Consider the following 20,718-nt stretch of genomic DNA (forward strand, 5'->3'; position numbering starts at 1 on the left):
TAGTTTAAACAAAAAACTTCGTTTGACAATACGAGCGTTTAGCTTTTAGTTTAAACAAAACACTCCAAATCTAAAAGCTACTTCATGTAGCGTTTAACAAAACGCTACTAAGTTTTTGAAATCAATTTCCATAATTACCTTTAAAATTATATTTATATATTTATTTATTTTTAATCAATTGTCATTTTATGTAATTTTATATATTTCAAAAGCTTCCAGCTACTTTTGTCAAACACTCATATAACAAATAAAAATTACAGCTTCCTACTACCAGCTACCCGCTACATGCTATCTACTACCCGCTAACTGCTTTCAGCTAACAACTACTTTTACCAAATACTTCCTAAATAATTCAATGTTTTTATTAATTTTTATTTTTTTATAAATTCAAATTTCTTAAATTTATAAATATTCATATGATATCGTCTCAATGACAACTATACAAGGAATACAAGGCCCCACGCTTCTAGGACAAAACTGCAAAAATGATCCTTGTGGTATGCATTTTTTTGGGGTTTTAGTCCAAACTACGACTTTTTTGGATTGGTGGTCCTTTTGAGCTAGTTTTGTTGCTTTTTTAGTCCTTCTGAATAGTGAAATGACTGTAATACCCTTGGGGTATTTATTTTTTCATTTTTCTTTGGATTTTTTTAAATCTAATAGTTAATTTAAGAAAAGAGGGGCCCACCTCTCTCTCTCTCTCTCTCTCTCCGTGTTTGAATGTGTATTCTACTGTACGAAAAATATGTCCCCATTTCTTCTTCTTCTTGATTCCAATCATCTACCAACACTAATGGTATGGCTACCCAAGCTTCCCTCTTTGCACTCATAATCCCCAATCAAACCTCCCCATGGAAACAATCGCAACCCATCTCCTTCAACACCGTCAAACCATCCAAACCCACCACCCGTTTCACCACCATCAAGGTTGCAGCGACATGGGAGGTCCCCACTAAAGAAGCTCTGATAGGATTCATCCCACCCGAACTCTACCCCAACACCTCATCTCCAATCTTCGTCAGAAGCACCGGTGGGTTGCTAAGAAAAGCTAGAGTGGAGGAGTTCTACGTCATCACATGGAACTCGCCAAAAGAATAGATCTTTGCCCACCGTCGGCGTTGCCATTATGAGGGAAGGACCAAATCGCCACCACTACGTACGAAAGCTCCACCAAACGGAAGCCTCCTCTCCATTAAAACTGAAAGCTTCCATCTGCTCCCACTACCCCCAACGCAAAGTACATCGACCCTCCCTCAACCTCCTCTACAACGGTGAAATAAACCCATATCCTACAATGGAAAAACGCCATCAGATCCCCTATTGTTATTGTAATCTTTGCTGATGAGGGTGGGATGAATTGGGGCGAGACTGGATGCAATCTTGGTGGAGAAACCCTGTCGATGAAGCAAGAAACTAGTGTGTATGTTTGTGAAATTTGAGCTTCTAATTGAAATTGTAAACTGTTTTCCTCCATGATCGATCTTTCTGGCTAATTGGTGCATTGCGTAGCTTTACTTTTATGGTCTCGTAGGTCGATTTTGTGCCCACTGGGAAGGTTTCGTTGAATGTCCATGTGAGGTTCATCAGGTTGTTAGAACTGCAACATTTAGGGGAAAAGGTTGAGAGAGAGAGAGATGGACCCTCTTATTTTTTTTATTGTTTAAATAAATTAATTATTATTAGCTTTAAGAAAAATCAAAGAAAAATAGAAAATAAATACCCTAAGGGTATTAAAGTCATTTCACTTTACCGAGCGACCAAATCCGCAATGAAACTAGCTCAAAAGGACCACTAATCCAAAAAAATCGAGATTTGAACTAAAACCCCAAAAAAATCATACCTCACGACCATTTTTGCAATTTTGTCCGCTTCTAGTATTCAATCATCAGCCATACAAAATGTCAAAGCGATCAAAATCCAACCCACTGATCTCTCGTCAATGGAGTCATCACTCCTTATGCTCCTCCTCTTCCTCACTCTCTTCCCCCACCTACAACTACATTCGTCGGCGTCTACACTCCCCAAAGAAGCTCTCCCCACAAAATCCGGCTACCTTTCGGTCAACTCCACCACCGGGTCCGCCATTTTCTATGCCTTTTATGAAGCACAGAATCCCAGCGACACTTCTCTTTCTAAAACCCCACTTGTCATTTGGCTTCAAGGGGGACCTGGTTGCTCCTCCATGACAGGAAACTTCTTCGAACTCGGCCCATGGCGTGTGACAGCTTCAATGAAGCAAAAAGTCGAACACTTTTCCCTCGAACCTAATCCAGGCTCCTGGAACAGAATATTCGGTCTCATTTTCCTTGACAATCCAATCGGAACCGGGTTTAGTATCGCTTCGACGCCTGAAGAAATCCCAAGAGACCAAAACGCTGTAGCAAGACATCTGTTCATCGCCATCAGAAAGTTTCTCGCTTTAGACCCATCGTTTAAATCTCGTCCAATTTACATTACAGGTGAGAGTTACGCTGGAAAATATGTCCCATCGATTGGGTACTACATTCTCAAAAAGAATCCCCTTTTACCCGTTTCTAAACGGATCAATTTGTACGGATTGGCCATCGGAAATGGATTGACTCATCCGGAAACCCAGGTCAACACCCACGCTTTGCATAATTACTATCTTGGTTTAATAAATGAAAAACAGAAAACCCAAATGGAGAAGCTTCAGCTTGAGGTTATCAAGCTAATAAAAGCTGGTAAATGGATCGATGCTAGAAATGCAAGAATCGCTGTGTTGGGTTTTCTACAAAACATCACAGGTTTAGCTACTTTGTATGATTTCAGGAGGCATAGTCCTTACGATTCCAAGGTAGAAGAGTTCTTGAAGAATCCAGAAGTTAAAAAGGCATTAGGAGTGAACGAATCGATGGTTTTTGAGGAATGTAGTGATGTGGTTGGAGCAGCGTTGCATGAAGATGTGATGAAGAGTGTGAAGTACATGGTGGAGTTTGTTGTTAAGAGCACTAAGTTACTGTTGTATCAAGGGCAGTGTGATTTGAGAGATGGGGTTGTGTCTGTTGAATCTTGGGTGAAGAAGATGAAGTGGGAAGGGATCGGGAAGTTTTTGGATGCAGAAAAAGATGTATGGAGAGTGAATGGTGTTCTTGCAGGGTATGTGCAAAAATGGGATAATTTGAGCCATGTGGTGGTGTTAGGGGCTGGCCATTTTGTGCCAACTGATCAAGGTGTGAATTCTCAAGCCATGATTGAGGATTGGGTTCTTGATAGAGGTTTGTTTGCTATCAAGAATGCTACGAGTTGATCATTAAATTTGGTGTAATTGTTGTAAAAATGGAAACTTAATAAGCACGCATCAAATCTATAGACTCGAGTCTTGCTTATGACTTGTTTAGGAGATATCATACGCTTTGATCTTGGAAACTATTATTATTGTATCATATGCTTTGATAATTTAAACTATTATTTGTTATTATTATTGTTGTAACTATTATTGTTATTGTTGTATCATAATTCATAAGTGATGTTGCAATGCATACAAGGTCGATCCGTTGGTTTTGTTAAGTAAATAATGTTTACTTCTTGTTGATGTCATTACCCGGCACCTCATCATTCTCTTATGTGTATGTGCTATCTACAATAACACCTTTTCATTTTCCTTCCTTACATCCTCCATACCAACAATTATAGATTAGTATTCTTTTTATTAAAACAAAACTATAGAAACCTTAAACCCTATATGTAACATCCCAAATTTCTAACAAAAATTTTCTTTTTTAAATAAGAGTAATCATTCAAATCTCATTCCCAAAAGTATGATAAGACCACCATTTGTTCAAATATGTCAACCATATTCAAAACCAAAGTAATAATAAGATAGTAATAATCAAATCAACGGAAGACTCCAAAACAGATCCATAGATGCGATGCAATCAAACTGTGTCATTTTCTTTATTTCTAGAACAACCTGAAACATTAAAACTTAAACGGGTAAATACAAAGATTAGTGAATTCACCATAATACTACATACACATGTAATTCTGTAAACGAACCAAACGAACACGAACAAGGTCTTGTTCATGTTTGTTCGTTTAAGTTAGCCGAACAACAAACGAACACGAACGGATAAACGAACGAGATTTTCTTGTTCATGTTCGTTCGTTTAACAAATTACTTTGTTCAGGTTCGTGAACATGCTAAACGAACATAAACGAAGAAAGATTAAAAAAAACACACAATTGAACATATATGAACATAAACGAATATATATAATATAGGAATATAATAAAAAATAATTAAATATAGATCAATATAAATAAACTTAAACAAACGAATATAAACGAACGTAAACGAACATCAAAAACGTACGTTCACGAACATAAATGAACGAACGAGACCATTGTTCATGTTCGTTCATTTAACTAAACGAACAATAATTTTTGTTCATGTTCGTTCATTTATTAAATAAACGAACATAAACAAACTTCCCGCCGAACAGTTCATGAACGTTTTCAGTTCGTTTACAACCTTACATGTAAAGGCTACGATCCCACCATAGTCTTACATTCACTTTCGTTGTTGTAGTCTCACTCCAAGCTTTTCCGTTATGATCCACCATAGTCTTTCATGTAATTGCTATGGTCTGATTATAGGTGTCGTTTGTTTTTTCGAAGCGAGAATGTCTGAAGTCTACGAATCACCTCTGCAGCCCTCTGTAGCAGAAGAGGAGGATCAAACGGCTACAATATGTAATAAAAAGTATGTTTGTTTTTTAACCTCTGCAAACTGCTGCAATAAGCTAAAGTAAAGTGTGAATAGGTTTGAAACAGATGGTCAAGTGTTGTGCCACGCAACACACGCGGAGCAGTTTTTAAATCAGAAGTCTTCTGAAAAACAAACAACTGTGAAGGGCCAAATGGTGCGCGTGTGTTGTGTAGCGCAACAATAAGTCGTCAGAAGTGTTTAAAAAAAAGAAACAACACCATAGTCTTTCATACTGGTACTATGGTACCACCATAGTCTTTCATACAATTGTTTGTGGTACCAACCATAGTCTTTCATATTAGTGTTATGGTACCAGTATAATTTTTCATATAAGTGATATGGTATTCCCAAAATCTTTCATACTAGTGTTATGATACAATCATAGTTTTTGATACAAGTGCTATGCATTACCATAGTCTTTCATATGTAAGGTCACAAAGACAATTTATCATGCCATAACACCTAACGTTCTACATAGTATAGTACGAAAAGTCATCTGAATTGAAAGCTGAAGAATCACAGTTACACATGTGTCCTCGTAAGAATCAACTAACCCCAACCACATAAATCATCATTTGGCGTAACTTAGTGACCCAAACCAACAAAGGAGCAATCCTAAGTCCAAAACCCTAATTTCACCCAAGTTTGATCAAAAGTCAAATCGGTCAAAAAAAATCAATGGTCAAATTCATTTTGAAGGTTAAGATTGATGTTTCGATTTGTTAAACTGATGAATGGCAATTTTGTCATCTGAGGTATATAGATTTCAAAATCCTTTAAAATTCATGCAAGATTTACAAAAATGGTAATTCTAATTCCATTCCAAATGTTATGACATCATCAAAATTTATTCCAAATTCATAATCCTTTATTGAATTTAAAAACCCACTAAATCGTTCCGACAATCCATTATGTGTTTATCCTTTAAAACTGAAGTAAATTACACGAATGGTCCCTATCGTTTCGGGTAATTTGCGTTTTTGGTTCCTAACTTTTTTTTTGTTTTTTGTTTTTTTAATTCGGACCGTCCTTATAGTTTCATTTTATTGCATCGTTGGTCCCTGATTGATGTAAAAAGACTATTATGCCCTTATGAATTTCTTTTTTAATTTAAGACAAAATTTCACAATTGGTCCATATGATTTACAGAATATCGCATATTGAGAACTTCCTAGCAAAAAGTCACGCGACAGGTCCTGTTGTTTGTAAAATTGCATGAAAGGTCCTCCTAAAGTTAAATCTAACTTTTCAACTGTTAGATTTTAATGGAAAATACTATTTTGCCCTTATACCAATATTGCAATACACTAAAAACCTCAAGGACTGTTTCTGTAATTTTAAAAATTTAAAATTTTGTATATATTTAAATTATAAATATAAATTCCATGTATATATATATGTGTGTATATATATATATATATATATATATATATATATATATATATATATATATATATATATATATATATTATCTTTTTGACATTTTGTTTTTTATTTTTATTCTATAGTTTTAGTTATTTATGGTTTTTTAATGTTTTAATTTATTTTGATTCAAGTAAATAAATTTAAATTCGATAACCCATATCGAAACCTTTTTTTTCTTAATTATGAAATGAAACATTAATGCTTTTTTTTTTTTTTAATTTTATGTTGTTACGGTTTATTTATTTATTTTTACTTTGATGCTCCATAGTTAATATCATTAGCAACTTTATGTTTGCATTTATCATTATCATTAGTTCATCTTTTGTTGTGTTTTATATATATTTAGTTATTTATTATTCTTCTACTGTTTTTATTTATTTTTATTAAAGTAATGAAAAATAGAAAAGCAAAAAAACAAAAACTCAAACATCAAAGTTGTAAAATACTCGAATATATTAATACATTTTACACTTTTCATATTTTTTAGTTTCTTTTCGCATTTTTTTATTAATTTTGGTTATTTATGGTTTACGTAACTTTTTTTACTTTGATTTGTGTAAATAAAAAAGTTATGTTTATTTTCTTTATTTATATTTGTAGATATAAATATTTTATTTACACGAATCAAAATAAAAAAAAAGTTACAAAAACCATAATTAACTAAAATTATAAAAAAAAAAACAAAAAAAAAACAAAAAAATTCAAACACCAAAATTGTAATGTACTCTAATATATTCATACATTTCACAATTTTTGGAAAATCTCAAAAAAAGTTATCAAGTTGATGAAAAATAAAACGAAACAACGAAGAAAAAATAAAAATAGGAAATAATTAAAAAATAATATGAAAAAAAGTAATACTAAAAAATAAAAAAATTACAAACAACCAAAAAAAGATGAAAATGTAAAATATATTAATATATTAGAGTATATTATAATTTGGTGTTTGATTTTGTTTTTTGTTTTTATATTTTTCATTACTTGAATCAAAATAAATAAAAATAATAGAAGAATAATAAATAATTAAAATTATACCAAAAATAGAAAAAAATGTCAAATAATGATAATGATAAATGCAAACATAAATTTGCTAACGATATTAACTATGAAGCATAAAAAAAACATGAACAGTAACGGCATAAAAAAAATGACATTAACGCTTCAATTCACAAATAAGAAAAATTAAATAAAAAATAATTCCGACATGGTTTATCAAATTTAAGTTTATTTACTTGATTCAAAATAAATAAAAATATAACATAAAACCATAAATAACTAAAACTATAAAATAAAAATAGAAAACAAAATGTCAAAAAGATAAAATTTTTTTTATCAAATTGTTGAAATTATATATATATATATATATATATATATATATATATATATATATATATATATATATATATATATATATATATATATATATATATATATATATATATATATATATATATGAGTAAATTACACGAATAGTCCTTATGGTTTAGGGTAATTTGCGTGTTTGATCCCTAACTTATTTTTTTAACTCGGAAGGTCCCTACTATTTGTTTTTGTTACAGAATTGGTCATTGTCTTACCTAAAAATATTATTTTTCCCTTGATTTTTTAATTTATTTAAATAAACACACCCCAACCTGTAACACTCAGTTTCCCAGGTATATTGATTTATGTTGCATTTCTTTAATTATGTAGGGTGACTCGACGAGTTGGTGCTTAGACTAGTTGAGTCTGGTCGTGACTGGATGACGTGGTTAAAGAGGGGACTCGACGAGTCAGGGGAGCGACTCGCTGAGTCAGAGCTAACGAAAGAAACCATAATTTCTCGGATTTGGGACCTATTTAAAGGCCCTTATGGCCTTCATTTGTGGCTACCAGTCCATAGAGAGAAACCCTAGAGTGCTTGAGCGTTTTTTTTAGAGATAAAGGAAGCCATTCTTGACCTTTGTTGTGTTGTTTAACAAGAAGAAGGAGGTCCTAACCAAGAGGAAGCAAAGGAGGTTGCTATTCTGTGGATTTGAAGCTAAGATCATCGCATTTGAGGTATTAATTCGGCTCATCTTCTGTTTTATGAAGTATATTTGGATTTAGGGTTTCTTGTGGCCTTTGTTAGGTTGATTTGATGTCCTAATAGTCCCTTTCTGGTGATGAGACTTTTGATCTGGATCCATAGAGGTCCAGAGAGCCTCACTCATCAAGCTTTATGGAGAGCAATGGAGGTTATGACCATGGGTTGTGGTATTTGGGGCTAAATCATCATATATGGTCATATAGATGTTGCATGTACATCAAGATAGAGACTTTACGTGATTATTGAGCTTGGAAAGGTTAGATCTAACGATTAGAGGAATAGATCTGACCTCAGAAGGTTGTTTGAGGTTGTGCATGAAACGAACTCGCCGAGTCAATGAGCAGACTCGACGAGTCGGAGCGGGTTGTCCCGTGACTCAGATCAGTGCATGACTCACCGAGTTGGATGAGTGACTCGGTGAGTCATAAGGGAATCAAAGGACTCGAGTTCACGTATGGACTCGACGAGTCTATGCAAGAATCGACGAGTCGGGTCAAAGGTTGATCGTTGACTAGGGTTGACTAGTGTTGACTTAATAGCGTTAGTCAAACTAAGTCAGGAAGGTATTAATTAGAGATGTACTTATGATATAAGAGTCGATACGTCAGGGACTCGAGCTCGAGTGATTATCCGACATCAGCAAGGTGAGTCTACTCACTATGCCATACCCAATGGGGTAACTAGGTGTGATCGGAAGGTCTTATGTGTATGATGTTTATGTGATGCATGTTACATATGTGATATGTTATGAGTATGATGATATGGATCGAAAGGTCAACAAAGTATGGGCCAGAAGGTCAACAGGGTTATGGGATGGAAATCCCCTGAGACACTTGGATCGGAAGATCCAATAGAGTTATGGCCTGGAAAGGCGTATGTGTTGTATGTCGTATTTTGGAGAACTCACTAAGCATTTATGTTTACTGTTTGTGTGTTATGTGTTTCAGGTACCAGTAATGATCGCGGGAAGGCGCCGACATGATCAGTACACACTTGCAGATGATATGTTTTTGAGATCTTGGGATATGGATTTTGTACTGTGTTTTCGGTGAAAATATCGGATATATGATTTTGGGATGATTTGGAAATGAAATGTCTTATTAAAATTAAATGAAAAATTGTTTGAAATTTAACAGTGTTACCCAACCCCATCCCCTCCACCTTACCTTACTTACCTTATTATTTTTTTCCTATTTAAATAATAGTTTATTAGGTAAGACAGAGATCAAACGTGTAACAAAAATAAACAATAGGGACCAAGCGCGTAACAAAAACAAATAGTAGGGACCTTCCGAGTTAAAAAATAAGTTAGGGACCAAACGAGCAGTTTACTATATATATATATATATATATATATATATATATATATATATATATATATATATATATATATATATATATATATATATATATATAGGGTAAATTACACCAATCATCCCTCATGCAGGTACCAAAAAGCATGTTTAGTCCCTATTTTAAAAAATTAACTCTGAAAGTCCCTTGTTTGATTAAAAGTTGCACACTTCATCCCTCTGGGCATAAAAAGACCATTTTGCCCTTATTTATTTATTTATTTATTTTATCTATTTTTCTATTTTTTTGTAATTATTAATTATTTATTTATTAAAAAAACTTTTAAAAAGAAATTAGGGCCCTAAGCAGACATTCATAACTCGTCTCCCAAACCCCTTTCTTCTTCGAAACACCTCTTATCCACGACCACCACCCACAGACGCGACCCCAACGACAACTTCCGCCGACTTCATTACTCCGGCGACTTCTCCGGGTGACTCCACCAAGCCACCCCCTTCCCTTTCCCCAATTTCCTTTCTTCTTCTTCTTCTTCTTCTTCTTCTTCTTCTTCTTCTTCTTCTTCTTCTTCTTCTTCTTCTGCTTCTGCTTCTTTGAATTCGATCGTTCATCTACGCCACACACATGTTCTCTCTCTTCACTATCCTCTTTCTAATCTCCGGCACCTCCATCTATCACCGCTAGCACCTCCTGTAACCACCAGTAGTCATCATTCAAATCTCAAAAAATGAACCCTAAACTTGTAAATCGAAGAAGAGGGAGATTCAGATCGGAGAAGCAAGCTCATATTGAACCCAAATCTTCTCAATTGATGACGAAGACGGAGAGGGGATCACATTCCATGCGGTGTTTGATATGGTTTTCAGGCCCTGATTTCATGGCAGTTCTAGGCGGTTTTGGTGAAGGTGAGATTCAGAAATGGTTTTCGGTATTCAGCAACAAGTTTGATTGTTAAGAGGTGGCATTTAAAGGCGGCAATTTTCGAGGGTGGTTGCAGCAACGGTTGGTATTTTCGGTGGTGTGGAGGTTAGAAACAGGTGGTGTAGAGGTTGGGATCCCTGATGGGCAACCGGTGTTACCAGTGAAGTGGTTCATGTTGAAGGCGGTGTTCAGGAAAAAAATGGTTGATGGTTCTATTGATTCGGGAGGCTACAAAAAAGTGGCCGAATTTTGACTTTAAGGGGTGTGCTCTGGTGGTGGTTGATCGGAACTGGTGGATCTGTGGTTTTACAAGAATTAACAAAAGAGGGAGGAAGAGAGATGAGCAAAAGGAAGGTGGGGGGGGGGTCGGGGTAGGGTGGTAGGGATATTTGGGTTTTTTCTTTTATTTTTAAATTAGTAATAATTATTATAACATTTAAATTAATTGGAAAATAAATACAAAAGGGTATAACAGTCATTTTATAACTCGTAAGGGATGAAGCTTGCAAATTTAAACTTACAAGGGATGAAGCGTGCAATTTTTAATCAAACGAGGGACGGTCCGATTTAATTTTTGAAAATAGGGACTAAACGTGCTTTCTAGCACCTACACAAGGGACCATTGGTGTAATTTACCCATATATATATATATATATATATATATATATATATATATATATATATATATATATATATATATATATAATTTCGAAATTTACTATATTTATATATATACAAAATGCGAAATTTATCTTTTATATATATATATATATATATATATATATATATATATATATATATATATAATTTCGAATTTAGAAAATTACACGAATGATCCTTGAGGTTTATAGTGTATTGCAATATTGGTACAAAGGCAATATAATCTTTTTCGTTAAATCTAATAGTTGAATAGTTAGATTTAACGGCAGGAAGACCTTTCATGTAATTATACAAACCACATGGACCAGTCGCGTGACTTTTTGTTAGGAAGTCCTCAAAGTACGATATTCTGTAAACCACATGGACCAATTGTGAACTTTTGTGTTAATTTAATTATATTTATTAATCATTTTATTTTATTTTTAAAAAAGAAAAACACAATAATTCAAAATCCTATGCCATATCCTTCGCGCCTCTTTTTCCTCTTTTCTTCATCTTCACAGTGTATCCTCCCTCTTTATAACCAACTTCCCTTTCCCCTTAATCAATTTCTTTATTTTTCTGTAAAACGACGAAGACATAAATTCATCGCCGGAGACGATGTAGCTTCACCGGGTTCAGAACCAAAGCACACTTCCAGTCATCTTCGGCTACAATCGTCTCTCCCCTTCACCTGTCAAGATGGTCGCTTTGGTATCTTCTTCATTAGGAGCACAGTCACCTACCATGAAAACCCACCTTAAAAGCCATCTTACTTTTTTGGTGTTGTTATTTCTTCTTTAATCTGACCATTAGGGCTTGTATTTTGTTTCTCCATGTAATTAAATATGAGCTTATTTCCCTTAATTTGAATTTTCATTTGTAGTTCATAGGATGGTGGGTTCTTTGGGGATTTTTGAAAGACGAGAATGAAAAACAATTGAGAACTATGAATACATTAGTTATTGTAGTTATTGGGTTTTCAAATTGAGTTCATATGTGGATTTTTTTGGTTATTATGTTGGATATTTTGGGATATTTTTGAGATATTAGAACAAATGAGTTTGTTTTTTCATGTTGGTCGTTTGGTGATTGGAAAGCCAGACACAGTGGTCATCTTTAGTGTTGCTGGAAATCTCATTATAAATCAGACACATAAATTGAGCCATTGTTTGATGGAGCAAAAATGAAATGTTGAAGGATCGTGCAGAAATCTAGAGTTGATAAAAGATGTCCGGTGGCGGTGATGAGGTTTGATATTGATGTCCTCCGACGGCGACGTCTGATAAATGAGGGCAACAATTTTTGGGGGGAATAGGGGACTTGGATTATTATTATTTTTTAAATATATATAAAATGATTAATAAATAACATAAAATTAAAAAAGAAATACATAAGGGTATAATAATCTTTTTATATTAATCAGGGACCAACAACGTAACAAAATCAAACTATAGTGATGATCCGAATAAAAAAAAGTTAGAGATCAAATGCACAAATTATTTATCAAATGACCATTCATGTAATTTACTTAAAATTTTGTTAACCATTTGACCCCCCCTAAACATCATTTGGAGAAGTAAACCCATTCATTTCGTTCTCATTTTCCCGAGGCCGGGTCGGGTCAGAGGAGGAGATTTTTTTGTATTCCCGCTTACCCTGTCTCACGCGCGCATTACGTCGAACAACTGCTCGGTTCCCAAATCGATTTGAAGTTCGAAATCAAGGCTTATCGTGCTCGGAACATATGTTTCGGGTCAGGGTTTGCATGGTCTCGACAATTATGATGATTTACTAACCTTGGTAATTAGAAATTCAAGAATTTCAGTAGCGAATTTGTACAGAAGATTATAACCCCTTTCTTAGTTGTTCGTGGCACGAACTGCTGGATAAATTATCAGTACACGCCATTGTTAGCCTTCGAAGTAAACCTGAAATTTGTAAGTTTGGGTCCTTTTTACCATTGAAACTTTACACTTTCTATTTCTCGTTTTCGTATTAAATTGATTATTAGTTTCCATCTTACTTCATAATGTTTGTAACTTGCTACGATTATACTTCAGTGTTTTCATCTGTACAACACCAATGGCCATAATGTATCACTGGTCTGCTATCTTTATTTCTTTTATCATTTTAGTTTATCTAGTTTACACTTTGGTATCTTCAGCTACATCATAATAGAATTGTTGTTCCACATGGTTTTGTAAGCATTCCTGATGTTACAATTGTTCATTGTAAGCCACTCAATTACAACAATTTGAAATTGGTATGGATGTTATACATGGATTCTCTATAGGAAACTATGAATTAAAGTGCTAGTTCCACTAATTTAAAATTTCTCTCTTTCTCTAATTCAGAAAATTTTAGCATGCAGTGTTTAAGTGAAAGATGCTTGATACATGCAAATATTTTTCAAGCTGCACGAGGATATAGACATGTTTTGAATAGAAAAATGAGGTACATTTGATGTAATACCAATCATCTTGTGAATGATTTAGGTAAAGTATTAATCTTTTGAATTCTTTCAGGTTAAATGGTCTTCTGTTGTGCAATATTTCAAAATATTTCTCTACATCTAATCATAAATTAACACAAAATGTGTTTCACAAAGTAGACAGTTATGGAAGCGCATGCAGGTTGGACAGGAGGAAACTGCTCGATAAAGTAATGTGCTCATCAGACAATTTTGTATCAATTGCATGTATATTATAAATAAAAGATAATTTGAATATCGTTTCATTTGCTTGTAGGTATCTGCCACTATGTATCAAGATAGTTTTGATGAACTCATTGATGAAGGAAAACATGTTTTTGATGCATCTTTGGTTCGAAAACAATTTCCTTCAATCATATTAGGGAAATCTAGCCCAGTAGAATTATACGATGGAATTTCAGATGCCCCTGAAAAGAGTAACATATTGACAGAAGAAATTTATAGTGACTCATGGGATTCAATAGCTAATGAGTTTAATCAGTTTTCATCCTACAAGATTGAAAGTATATCAGATCAAAGTACTCTGGACTCAACATTTTCATCAAAAGAAGAGAACTCTTCCTCTTCCACTTCCACATTGCCATCATATGCTAAATCCCCAAATCCTGTTCAATCTGATCTTCAATGTAGTGTCAGTGATCCATTTGAATTGATACTTGATAAATCCATCAGCTGTATACCTGTATTAAGCAAGAAGCAATGCACTCAGTTGGAAAATTGTGGTTTGCATACGGTGGGTTGTGTTTTTTTTGGCATTTCCATTAATACCCTTGTAATCTTTTTGAAATCGAGTTCTTTTTTTCGATTTATAGATACGGAAGTTGCTGAGTCATTTCCCAAGAACATATGCTGACTTACAAAATGCACAGTTTACAATTGATGATGGACAATACTTAATATTTGTTGGAAAAGTTCTATCATCCAGGTTATTGTGATTTAAAATATTAAAGTAAATCTTTTTTGTTTTTTCATTTTTAAGTTACTAATATGTTATTGAAATGTAGGGGAATCAAAGCAAGTTGTTCTCTATCATTTCTTGAAGTGATTGTTGGTTGTGAGGTTGCAGAAAGTGGTTCATCTTCAGCATGCATGGTTTCTGAACATAACAATGGAAGCAAAAAAACAATATATTTGCACTTAAAGAAGTTTTTTCGTGGGACCCGTTTTACATATCAACCGTTTTTGCGTAGTCTTCAGGAGAAACAGAAAGAGGGAGACATTGTATGTGTCAGTGGCAAGGTAGTAAATATCTCCAACTTTTTTTGGATTATGAAGCAAGATGATGCAGAATTCTTACTTGATGTTGTTTTGATTCAGGTGAAGACTATGCGTACAAAAGATCATTATGAAATGAGGGAATATAATATGGATTTAATTCGAGATGATGATGATGAATCTGCATGTGCTGAAGGAAGACCTTACCCAATTTACCCTTCAAAAGGTGGTCTTAACCCAAAGTTACTCAGTGACATTATTGCGAGGTTTTGTTTTCCACTTTTTCCATTTCTTTAATCACTTAATGTCTTGATCTATATTTGTAGCTATATTCGTTTGCTCTTTTATATTTTCCAGAGTTTTAGACACCTTGCCACCTGGCATAGATCCTATTCCCAACAATACCCTTCAGATGTTTGGATTAAAAAGCCTCCGTGATGTAAGTATATGCTAAATTTCCATCGCTTTCCTGTCTTTTTTTTTTTTATTTATTTATTTTCTAAATGTGAGGTGCTTATGTAGTTATGTGATTGTGTATATAAATTGTGTAATACTTAATGCAGGCATATATTGGGATTCATCAGCCATCAAATTTTAAAGAGGCTGATTTAGCTCGCAAAAGGATTATATTTGATGAGTTTTTCTACCTTCAGGTAATTTTATGTCATTTAAACTTTACCATTTCTTTTATTATTATTATTATTATTTTTGTATTTGACAATGTGTAAGTTAATAACAGTTGGGACGATTGTTTCAAATGCTTGAAGGACTTGGGACATGGATTGAGAAAGATGGGTTACTGAATAAATACAGAAACCCTTCAACAAATGCAGCATTTACTGATGAATGGTGTTCTCTTACCAAAAAGTTCTTGAATTCTCTACCATATTCGTTGACTTCTAGTCAACTCACTGCTGTTTCAGAAATCATTTGGGACTTAAAACGCCAAATTCCAATGAATCGACTTTTGCAGGTCTGAATTCAACTCAATTTAATCACATTTTTTTAATGCAAATTGTGGAAAAACTGATCAAGCTGATTGAATATTTGACTTTGATGTCTGTTTTCAGGGAGATGTGGGATGTGGGAAAACTGTGGTGGCCTTTTTGGCATGTATGGAGGTTATTGGTTCAGGATATCAGGTTGATTTAGTTTAGAGTAAATTACAGAAATGGTCCCTGTGGTTTATTGAAAGCGACAGATTCAGTCCATTCTTTCATGGACTTTTCTTGTGGTTTAATTTTCTTGCAGTTTTGGTCCATCTCACTCACTGTTGGAAATGAGACTTGAAGCCTTTACAAAATGACCGTTTTACCCCTCTTTTGTTATCCTTTTGTTTTATTTATTTATTTGTTTTTATGCAGGCAGCTTTCATGGTTCCAACTGAGTTGCTTGCTATTCAACACCATGATCGCCTTCTTAGCTTACTTGAAAACATGGAAGATGTTGATTCCAGACCATCTGTTGCTTTGCTTACAGGCTCCACTCCAGTTAAAAAAGCACGTTTAATTCGTGAGGTAATTATATTATTATTCACTTTGGATTTTTATATTATATTTACTTGAATATTCGAGTCTCAGGGTCTTCAAAGTGGAGAAATTTCATTGGTGATTGGGACCCACAGTTTAATTGCTGAAAAAGTGGAATTCTCTTGTTTACGGATTGCTGTAGTAGATGAACAACACAGATTTGGAGTGATCCAGAGAGGTCGATTTAATAGCAAGGTGGTTTTAACTTTTAATTATAAAGATTACTTAAAGCTTTTCACTTTTCATAATTAAAAGAATTGTGAATCACAATACAAAACCAACAAATTTTGGTAATCTTGCAGCTGTATAGTAATTCGGTAAATTCAAGATTGACAGAAATTGATTCCAATGGTTCATCAAAAGGTGACACAACTATGGCTCCTCATGTTCTTGCCATGACTGCAACTCCAATTCCAAGAACTCTTGCTTTAGCATTGTATGGAGATATGTCTCTCACACAAGTATGTAATTTTACTAAATAGTTTTATGTAATAAACATATTGCATTTTGATGTGTTTAATGTTGTTTTTTTTTTTTATTTTAAAAATTGATTCATAGATAACTGATTTGCCTCCTGGGAGAAAACCTATCGATACATATGCAGTTGAAGGAAATGAAGCCGGTTTTGAAGAGGTTTATCAGGTAGTTGTTAATAATAATATCACCGAATGTAATGTAATGTAACAACTTAATCATTCCTGTGTCGATTCCATTCCGATTGCAGATGATGAAGGAGGAATTGGAATCAGGAGGGCGAGTATACATAGTCTACCCAATCATCGACCAATCAGAACAACTCCCTCAGCTTCGTGGCGCATCTGCTGACCTGGAAGTAATCTCCAACAGATTCCAAGGCATCAACTGTGGGTTACTACACGGGCGAATGAAAAGCGATGAAAAAGACGAAGCTTTAAAAAATTTCAGATCCGGAGAAACACAAATATTACTTTCCACTCAAGTCATTGAAGTGGGAGTCGATGTTCCGGAAGCTTCCATGATGGTTGTTATGAATGCAGAAAGATTTGGGATCGCTCAGTTGCACCAACTCAGGGGACGAGTTGGACGTGGGGTCCGCAAATCAAAATGTCTGCTTTTGTCTTCAACAAGTAGCGGTTTGCCTAGGTTGAAGGTTCTAGAAAAGTCGTCGGATGGGTTCCACCTGGCGAACATGGATCTACTTTTGCGGGGCCCGGGTGACTTGTTGGGAAAGAAACAGTCAGGACATCTTCCCGAATTTCCAGTTGCTAGATTGGAAGTCGATGGGAATATACTGCAAGAAGCACACCTTGCTGCACTGGTAATAATAATAATAATAATAATATTAACATTTTTTCACTTTTATTTTTATTTATTATTTTTATTGTAATTATTATATTTTGTAGATGATTTTAAGCGAGTCGCATAATTTGGAGGGGTTCCCGAAGCTTAAAGCTGAGCTGAGTATGAGACAACCGCTCTGCCTTTTGGGTGATTAAAGATTGTAAATACTTTTTCAACGCAGACTCTTACGTATGATATGACTTGAAAACTTGTGGTTGGAAAAGTGTGGCACCTAAATTCATTTTGTTTCGGGGCTCATGTAAATCTTTTTCGTGTTGTAATCAAAATTAACAGTTATTATAGGTGCTAAAAGGAAGGGAAGTTGATCAAATGTGTATAGAAATTGAACAAAAATACAAAGTATCACTAACAAAATCAATAACCAAACTGAATAAATAATAAGTTTGATCTCAAAATCCGTGTACTTATCAAACAGAAGTATCCTGTAACATGGCTTGCAATTTATCAAGAAAAGCTTGGAGCTCTTTAAATTCTTGGGTTTCTGAAAACTTCAAAGCTGCCTGTTTGATCGTGCTCTTAAGGTGCATCTCACCTGCACACAATTCCCTCCGCCCACCTATCTCAACATAAACTTTACATAATTCCAAAGATGCCCTTGAAAACTTCACAAATCGTTCTTTCTCCTTCCAAACTTCCGACCCTTGATACGCCCTAACCTCCTTCAACAAAGCTTCACAACACATTGCAAGATCACCTTTCAACTTATACCACCTCCCAAACAACCCCCAAACCCCACCACCACCACCACCGTTTTTCACAACACCCTTCAAAATCTCCCCAATCATCTCACTTTCGCGACTTCTTTCCACTTCTACCCTTTCAATTTCCACCATTACCCTCTCCAACAACTCAACATCAACTCTCTTATACTTACTCAAACTCAACACCTTCTCTACAGCTTCCAAAGCTAGACAAAAATTCCCACTATCAACTGCCACCTGGCTATAATTCTCCCACATTTGCCAGCTGTCACGTTTGTACTTCAAAGCCTCCTTAAACGCAACCATCGCCTCTTTACTTCTCTTTTTTGTCATATGTAAACATGCAATGTTATTCCATGCTTCTCCATTATCTGGATCGAGTTGAACAGCACGTGAGAATCCATCTAAAGCTTTTTCAAGATCTCTAGCTTTCAAAGCAGCTGCTCCTAAAGCAAACCATCCATCTGGATATAAAGAATTTAACTTCATTGCGGATTCCCATAAAAGTTTTGATTTTTCGTATTCGCCTCTGTTGTATGCGCTTCGTGCAAGTGACCGTTTTGCCCTTACAGATTTGTTTTCTGAAACTTCCAAGGCTTTGTGATAGCACGAATCTTGATCTGTGACATCGCCTAAAGAACACCATAATCTTGGGTCATTTGGGTGTTGTAAAAGACGGGTGTTTATGAGTTCTACAGAAGCGGATTTCTTTTGTAGTAAACGATAACAAAAGATGACATTATCCCAAAGTTCAAGATCTTCATACGTTCTTACAGCTTCTCCTATTAACCCACAAGAGACTAAAAGATCTGCGTATTCTTTACGAAGAGAAGGAATAGTGGGAAAGTCAACACCGAAACAGAAACACATCCTTTCTGCAACTGCAACTCCAGGGGTAGAATCGTAAATTCCTTGGACGACTTTATCCATCATTAAAATAGCACGTTCTTTGGTTCGGCTACGGGTTCTTTCCCATCTTATACGTAACAAGTCACAGAAAGATCTGATGATGAACAATGAAGATGATTGGGAATCGATTGCTTCAATGTATGGAGCCATGTCCCACCTTTGCATTTCATCATGTGGAGTGTTTTTCTCAATTAGAAGACATTGTGCTAAAATCAGTGCTTGTTGGACTGGTTTTAGACTACCTTCATTGTTGGATTCTAGGAATTTAGGTGTCAAGAACACATCAGATGCTTCATGAAGCTGAGGATCATGCTGAGAAGATTTGTCAGAATGACCATTTGTGGAGCTTGAGTTATTGGTAATGAGTCGAAGCTGTGCTTTTGGATCCACCTGATGTACAGTTCGGAAACCTAAAGAACCACTAACAGAAAGTGAAAGTCCAGATGCTTTTTCAGAAGATTCGAAATGCAACTTCGAAGAATCAACACGTCCATATCTGAAATCAATGATCCCAAGCTCTAAGTGAAGCATAGATACAATATCGCTCAAATTCCCTTCTTCAATCCCTGGCCAATACCTTGATACTTTCTTTAGATCACCCAAATGAGCTAAAGTTTCAGGAATTAAATCTTGCAATTTTTGAAAAAGAACTGAGGAGTGGCCATCGAGGAGTTTCTGTTGGATCAGTAATACCCTAGCTAACCACCATGAAATCGTTGGAAAGATTGTACTGTTTTCGTTTCCGAAATGAGCTCTAATTGTTGACAACAGTAGCTTGGCGAAAACTATGTATTCTAAACTGAAAAACTTTCCCAACAAATCAGAGCCAGTTGACATTACCTCATTGCGTGCCCAAACTTCTATGTCTTCTTTAGCTATATTAGTGAACAACGGAGGCAGTGTCTCTGGAGGACCGGTAACGTTAGCCTGTACGAAAGCTAAAAAAGCCGAGACAGCCACGGCAACTACGAGAAATGCCTTTTCTTCGGTGCTCGTTTCACTGTTTTCAGAAATTAAGAAGGAGCTGACAGAATCTGTGATTGAATCCGAGTAGGAAGACGATACCTGGTCGAGATTGAGGAGAAAATCCGCCGATTTGGATGTCAAGGCTATGGAGTAGTGCCCTGATTCAATTGATTGGAGTACGGATTCTATAGAGGTTTGTAGGGGATGGGGAGTGATTGAGATTTGAGAACTAGCAAGGGGCTGATCATGTGAGATTGAACAACGAAGAAGACGAAGCTCGTAGGTACGTAGGCTTTGCAGAAGCATGTCTAACCCCTGTTCCGCCATTGAAGAGTATGTTAAGGTAGGGTTTGGGACGTAGGGTTTTAAAGGTTCTCGTATTTTTGTTTGACTGGTTGACTTTTTACGATTCGAAACAAAACTAGCTCGGGAAAGAAGGTGGAAAAATTGTAATGAGCAATTTAATCGGA

At 35.1% G+C, this 20,718-nt stretch overlaps 3 protein-coding genes and 1 pseudogene across 5 annotated transcripts; 3 read left to right on the forward strand and 1 right to left on the reverse strand.

Annotated features, from left to right (window-relative positions):
* The first annotated feature begins 798 nt into the window (after positions 1-798).
* Positions 799-1,098, forward strand: LOC145035516 (photosystem I reaction center subunit II, chloroplastic-like). Its single transcript, XM_078984047.1, has one exon. It carries the CDS (start codon positions 799-801, stop codon positions 1,096-1,098), a length of 300 nt encoding a protein of 99 aa, XP_078840173.1.
* An 807-nt stretch (positions 1,099-1,905) lies between these two features.
* LOC145036519 (serine carboxypeptidase-like 50 pseudogene) lies at positions 1,906-3,439 on the forward strand (annotated as a pseudogene).
* A 9,278-nt stretch (positions 3,440-12,717) lies between these two features.
* LOC145036520 (DEAD/DEAH box RNA helicase family protein) lies at positions 12,718-17,982 on the forward strand. Of its 3 annotated transcripts, none has more exons than XM_078984977.1 (17): positions 12,718-13,033; positions 13,451-13,550; positions 13,622-13,757; positions 13,844-14,320; positions 14,400-14,512; positions 14,592-14,826; positions 14,905-15,068; positions 15,160-15,241; positions 15,366-15,455; positions 15,542-15,775; positions 15,873-15,944; positions 16,167-16,319; positions 16,383-16,526; positions 16,634-16,792; positions 16,890-16,973; positions 17,056-17,628; positions 17,714-17,982. In XM_078984977.1, the coding sequence occupies exons 2-17, from the start codon at positions 13,462-13,464 to the stop codon at positions 17,804-17,806; spliced, it is 2,898 nt and encodes a 965-aa protein (XP_078841103.1). In that variant the 5' UTR covers positions 12,718-13,033; positions 13,451-13,461; the 3' UTR covers positions 17,807-17,982. The 3 variants fall into 3 exon arrangements, with proteins under 3 accessions (XP_078841103.1, XP_078841102.1, XP_078841104.1); XM_078984976.1 differs by having other exon boundaries at positions 13,461-13,550; XM_078984978.1 differs by having other exon boundaries at positions 12,719-13,033; positions 13,468-13,550.
* On the reverse strand, positions 17,966-20,639 carry LOC145036521 (uncharacterized). Its single transcript, XM_078984979.1, has one exon. It carries the CDS (start codon positions 20,573-20,575, stop codon positions 18,080-18,082), a length of 2,496 nt encoding a protein of 831 aa, XP_078841105.1. The 5' UTR covers positions 20,576-20,639; the 3' UTR covers positions 17,966-18,079.
* Positions 20,640-20,718: the final 79 nt, after the last annotated feature.

Source organism: Lactuca saligna, chromosome 3 (assembly GCF_052625555.1).
Source record: "Lactuca saligna cultivar CGN05327 chromosome 3, ASM5262555v1, whole genome shotgun sequence".
Taxonomy (NCBI): domain Eukaryota; kingdom Viridiplantae; phylum Streptophyta; class Magnoliopsida; order Asterales; family Asteraceae; genus Lactuca; species Lactuca saligna.

What these genes read in the sequence shown, in the direction of transcription:
- LOC145035516 (XM_078984047.1), top strand. Translation starts at nt 799, where the DNA reads ATGGCTACCCAAGCTTCCCTCTTTGCACTCATAATCCCCAATCAAACC.
- LOC145036520 (XM_078984977.1), top strand. Translation starts at nt 13,462, where the DNA reads ATGCAGTGTTTAAGTGAAAGATGCTTGATACATGCAAATATTTTTCAA. An exon ending in GGAGGAAACTGCTCGATAAA is followed by an intron (nt 13,758 to 13,843) that starts GTAATGTGCTCA and finishes ATTTGCTTGTAG; the next exon opens with GTATCTGCCACTATGTATCA. An exon ending in CTCAGTGACATTATTGCGAG is followed by an intron (nt 15,069 to 15,159) that starts GTTTTGTTTTCC and finishes TATATTTTCCAG; the next exon opens with AGTTTTAGACACCTTGCCAC.
- LOC145036521 (XM_078984979.1), bottom strand. Translation starts at nt 20,575, where the DNA reads ATGGCGGAACAGGGGTTAGACATGCTTCTGCAAAGCCTACGTACCTAC.